This window comes from Branchiostoma belcheri, unplaced genomic scaffold, assembly GCF_001625305.1.
Source record: "Branchiostoma belcheri isolate BF01 breed outbred unplaced genomic scaffold, Haploidv18h27 scaffold117, whole genome shotgun sequence".
In the NCBI taxonomy this organism is placed as follows: Eukaryota; Metazoa; Chordata; class Leptocardii; order Amphioxiformes; family Branchiostomatidae; genus Branchiostoma; species Branchiostoma belcheri.
In genome coordinates this window covers 498,998-504,997 of record NW_017802569.1, presented here as the reverse complement: position 1 = coordinate 504,997, position 6,000 = coordinate 498,998, and the positions used below count along the sequence as shown (strand labels likewise).

Genomic DNA, 6,000 nt, shown 5'->3' with positions numbered 1-6,000 from the left:
AGAAGTAATTTTGGTTTAAACATAAAAATTTTCTGAGTTTTATATAAAATTACACTTCTTTTCCAACATTAATAACATCTTACATAATTAAATATAAGTTAAATCATTTAATATGCATAGAATATGCTAATTTGATGACGTCATTGGTCAAAATCCAATATGGCGGACTATATTATTAGCTCTGACGTCATATGACGTCATAATTACACCAAAGTTATTAAAATTCAATTCTATTACTACACCATTCTCTGAAAACTTGATAGACATACGATGAGTGCATAAAAACATATAAAAACGGAAAAAAAGGTAATGTATAAGAACGCCAGTGTATCCATTATGATCGAAAGCCGGCTGGGGTCCGCGCGGACCCCAAAAGAAAATCAGATATAATTTTTTTATAAATGGTAGAAACGGAGTTTTCTGCACTGTATCGAGAGACAACTTTGTGGGTGACAATTACCTAAAATTTCAGAAAAAAATCTTTAGAAACAAAAAAGATATTACAGAATATATAGTGCTGGGGTCCGCGCGGACCCCAGGTGTACTGTTTAGGGTTAAGTAGAAGCCGTGAGAAGATGCTGAGACTTACCTTTTATAGTCTTCCACTCCTACGAAGCTGAGTGTTCTGCTGACAGAAGGTTTACTGTCACAGTTGGCCAGGTTGAATTTCGGATAGTAGAACAAGAAGTCCATACACATCTCCTCCGGGGTACCTAACCCACCCTGTTAGTAGTGGGATGCACACATGTGGAAACACAGCATGAGTGACCTGGAACAGTGCTGCTTTACAACCTAAACAAGGACTGGGATTGGGATTGTGTTCTCGCCGCAAAAGAGCGCCAGCTACATCGGCTACATATAGCGGCGAAAAGCAGAACTGCAGTCAATAGCTCTGAGTAGACACCGAAACGTCAGCACTCTAGGTGAGAAACTTGTTTGTGTAAACACTTGTATCCTACGTATACACTTTACCAACCTGATGAAACTATTTTGGGATGAAACGGATATTATTTTTGTGTTGATTTAGCATCGACGTAACTGAACAACGATGACGACATTGTATACGAAAGTGCAACGCGCAGCACGGAGGCAAAAGAAGCAGAAACTCAGCTTACATAAACAACGTTGTCTTTGTGAGTGGTACGATAGTTGCATTCCATCACCAGAGTGTCTCCCTGTAAAATTCAACGAAAAAACACTAGTTTAAACATATGAGTAAATGACTTTTTAAAAGTCGTTTATTAGCTGTCGATACTTTTAGATTATTAATGCTTAGGTCACATTTCTAATCCGGGGCCCGGCCGGGCTGTTTTTACAACAAAAAATCAACAATTCATATGAACAATACAGTATACAGAAATAATGCTCATGATTATTAAAAAAAAAAACATTTTCTGTATTTTGTTGTCTTTTATATCGTACTTATCATTTCCGAAAGCTGCCCGGCCGGGCTCCGGGTGGGAATAGACATAATTCCAATCTCCGCGGCCATTTTGAAAAGTGGTCTCGCGAGAGTACAGCGCTACGCGAATCTGCGTGATCTTGCACGAAAACGAGGCTGGTCGTGACCTCAGAATAAGAAACATAGAAACATATCCAAGGCAAACGATTTCATTTTATGAATAAAGAAATTGAAAATAAATAAAAAATAAAAAAATGTAATTTACCGGGTAGATGGCAACCTCGTCCTCCAGATTCCTGACGAACTGCAGGTTGAAGTCGTAGTTGTCATCTCGCGAGATGTCCGTCTCCACACCATCACGGATCAGCCTCAGGTTGAGCTGAACACCCAGAAGATGCGCGTGGAGAACGTTGGCGAATATCTTGATAGGTTGTCCGAGCTCCTCAAGAAACTACGAGGGGAAAATCAATTCATTAAAGGCATCCAATGCGATTTCAGGGCAGCAAAACTGGAAGTATTCTGTATAAGGCAATCTTTGTGATGCTGACACGTATTGCTTCACATCAGCACATTTCAATCAGTATGTCATACTTTAGGCATCTAAAATTGCAGAAATAAGCCCCGAGATGAGTGCTTTATTTTTCGGGTGGTACCCTAAAAATCAGCCCAGGGCCATATGCATTCCAGTAACCATTTTCTGTCAGAATTTTGGGAATTTGCGCTCTTTGAGGGTCAGAATATATTGTGATAGTGTGGTTTTAACACAGTATGTAGGTAAATGACTAGAATATTGACTTTGAAAAATCGGGTTTCCAAGCCCTAAAAATTGCCTTTTCAGAAAGTAGGAAACTCATCATACCAACTAGAAAGGTAACATTTGCAAAGCAAATGCACAACGTTTACCTTGGCATATGGTCTGCTCTGTTAGTTCTTACTCAAACACACATCCATATATATGGTCATACAGGAGTCTAACTCCCTCCTGCTATAAAATTGCAACATGGTGTAATTAAAAAACCCAACACTAGTAACCATGGTGACAGACGTCCGGTTCAGGCCATTGACCTTATTGGTTTGGAGAAGAAGAAGAGGAAACAGAGCAAAAGCAACATGTTTTCCTTCGGTAAACATAATAATAGGATTATACATTACGAAATGCTTCCAGTTTTATATTCATAACGTTGATCCACCATTCACAGAGAGACCACCAAGATTACAATCTACGTTTAAAGCAGAGGTGGTTAGGTTTCTCAGAGTCAAGTAATTTTCAGCGGGTCAATTCAAGGGGTCGTGTGGCGCAGTCGGTAGCGCGTTCGGCTCACACCCCCAGAGGTCGCGGGTTCGAACCCTGCCCATGTCACCGATCTTGTGCCCTTGGGAAAGGCACTTTACACGACTTTCCTCACTTCACTCAGGTGTAAATGAGTACCTAGCTTCGGCTAGGGACGTCCCTCGGATAGGACGTTAAATGGAGGTCCCGTGTTTGGGAGAGCCACACCCCACGCACGTTAAAGAACCCACCGCACTTATCGAAAATAGGGGACCTTCCCGGTGTGAGTGGTTCAAGCCTTACAGTCTGGTCTCGGGGTTGACATCTTTGAAGAGGTGATAGTCACCTGTTATGTCAATCCTTCCACAAATGTGGTAAATCGTCATAAAAAAAATCAGTGTTACAGAGCTGCGATCTTATGAGAAGGTGGTAACATTCACTAGTAAACACCGAAGCACGTGGATGTAGAACATCTACTATAGATAGACAAAAATTAATGAATATAGTCATGAGTATAATCTAGTAACCCTTTGCCAAAGACAACCATAGACACTTTCAATCTACTTATGTCATGTCCCGACTCCATATCTATGTACCTAGGCCAATATGTATGTAATGCTTTAGAAAAGAGAGAGGGAATTGTAACAGACAAAACTGTTTAACGTGCATCATGTCAATACGCAATTTACGTTAAGCTGGTGTGTTACGCCGAAAGGCGGTTATACCGGCTATACAGATATAGATAGATAGATAGATACGTTACATTTATGTAGTTAAAGTTTCTAGTAATAGACTATTATGATTGTAAAGACCACATTGTCATCCTTGCTACACATTGTACCATGTACAACTGTCGAGCAATAAAGCCTTTTGGCGACGTCTCAGGGAGCAGCCTAATGGTACAGTATTGTGTGGAGTTTACAAGAATTCTAGGAATGGTACAGGCATTTTGTCCACAGAAATGGAATGTCCACAGGCATGTCTCTGACCCACATCTATGCCTGCATTCTTGGAAACCCCTAGGAAGACCTCAAAGCCCCGGATGGCCCTACTTTCTGTGACCCCGGGGCTCGTTCACTATACACTCAGGGGGGGAGTGCACTGTATCTGTCTAGACTTAACAGGTAACAAGTCTTCCTCAAAATCATGAAATCATGACAGTGCCATGCAAACAATAACCCTAATAGCAACCACAGTCGCCATGGCAATGTATGTTTTCATTGCCAGTCTTGTTTAGAAATTTTACTAACCGGGCCGAGACACTGCGGATCGCAGAATGCGGCTGATGTGAAGCTGTCTGCACCAGGTGGGATGACGTGGTGTTTCCCCACCCTCATGCCCACCTCAAAGATCCCGATGTCATTGTCCCTCAGTTCTGGCGTGTAGATAAATCTTAGCCCCGAACTGTCGTACAAGCCTGTGATGACAAAAAAGTACAAGTCATCATCATCATCATCTTTGTTACTGCTCATCCCTCTAAGAAGAGGATTATTAGCATCTGCGCAGATTAGTGACTGTGTGCAAAGTGCAAACAAAGAGCAGAGTGGGGGTGGACGTAGACAAGTGCAAGGACAGGACAAGTGAAATCAATGGTGCTAGTATTACACATATTTACATATGTACAAGGACAGGGAGGCAGCTCAATGCAGCGAAGCCCGTCCCAGCTCTGCTTTGAACTGGGAGATGGACTTCGCCTCCGCCACACTGGGTTAAGTTCATTCCACTCCTTGATGGTGCGAGGGAAGAACGAGAGCCGGTAATAGTTGTTCTTACTCGCGATGGTCTGCAGCTTTAAAGCGTCTAAAACGTCTAATAAGTCTTACCTGCAAATGTCCCGAAGAGGCTTCTGAAACTAGAAAGGTAACATTTGCGAAGCAAATGCACAATGTTTACCTTCGCATATGGTCTGCTCTGTTAATTCTTACTCAAATACATTCAAATATATTTATATGGTCAGACAGGAGTATAAATCAACTCTACTATCAAATTGCAACATTATGTAACACAACACCAGTTACCATGGTGAGACGTCAACAAATCGGGTCATTGTCCAAGTCAGAGGTCAGTGTTTGGAACGGAAGAAGAAGAAGAAACGTAGCAAAAACAATATGTTTTCCTTCGGTAAACATAATGAAGAGTAAATGTAGATCACATACCAAGGACAGGTCAAGTGACTAAAGGTAGATCGTAACTGAATACCACCGTAAAATGACTTACAATTGGTTGGCAAATAAAGACCTTTGTGAGATAGATAACTTTGAAATTCGTAAAGCAATAACTCAATTAAGAATCAGTAGCCATAAATTGAATATTGAAACAGGTAGATATTACAATATAGCCCCTGACGAAAGGTTCTGTCCATTTTGTCCAAAGCATATAGAAAATGAATTTCATTTTGTTATGGAATGTACCAAATATGATGTTATACGTAACAAGCTATTTACATTTCTCGAATCAAGTACCATAGATTTCAAGAGTCTCGATGTTGGAGACAGATTTGAATATATCTTTACATGTAATGGTCCCCACAACGAAAAAATAGCTAGATATATAAAGGAATGCTTTGCTATTAGAAAAAATACCGAAACTTGTGATTAGCCCACTCGATTGTAACACTTTATCAAAGACTTGTGATATCCCTTTTTATTTGAATTATTATGATATAGATATGTTAGGTTTTATTCGACATTATGTCTTATTCAACACACTTATTTTATTGTTTGCTACTCTCTTTATGTAGTTTGCCCTACATTGTAACATGTGCAATTGTCGTGCAATAAAGTTCTTCTATCAACCAGACTGACCTGAAAGCACCTGCGGGTTATCGTAGTGCATTTCCATCAGCACATAACCGCTGTCCTCTTCGTCCCCGATAGGGTACCCGACATGTTCTGGGTACGCTATGTCCTTAAAAACAGATGTAAATGTTGTCAACATTACCAGGATAATACTTTAACGGTTGTGTTATATGTCAATTTGAAAAGTGATTTGCCTGTAATCAAACGCTTTTATGAAGTTGGTGGTGAATATATTAATCATATCCTTGAACATAAATCAAATTACCTGTCGAAGCTAGAGAACATTGCAGAAAAAAAGGTACTTGTCACAAGATTACATTATGTATATCTTTGAGTTAGCATTGATGAACAACTTCTAAGGCGAAATTTAAAAAAAGCCAAGAATATCCATTTCACATCTTGAAGTCCACGACTGCATAGCCTGGTATCCACTCTTACGTGATTGGGGCTGTGGGGGTGTTCAGGCAGGCTGTGTCTTCGGGGGCCCTAATAGCTTCCCCCGCCCTGTACAACATGCCGACCCGTTACGC

General features: G+C 40.6%; 1 protein-coding gene across 1 annotated transcript in view; it reads right to left on the bottom strand.

The window, feature by feature from the left end:
- LOC109462474 (DBH-like monooxygenase protein 1 homolog) overlaps positions 1-6,000 on the bottom strand; it is a 50,712-nt gene that overhangs the window by 3,728 nt on the left and 40,984 nt on the right. Inside the window, exons 6-10 of the mRNA XM_019759027.1 lie at positions 5,477-5,579; positions 3,923-4,089; positions 1,668-1,853; positions 1,116-1,175; positions 590-723 (exon numbers count right to left, since the gene is read on the bottom strand). Coding sequence (XP_019614586.1) covers positions 590-723; positions 1,116-1,175; positions 1,668-1,853; positions 3,923-4,089; positions 5,477-5,579 — 650 coding nt within the window. The remainder of the gene's footprint in view (positions 1-589; positions 724-1,115; positions 1,176-1,667; positions 1,854-3,922; positions 4,090-5,476; positions 5,580-6,000) is intronic.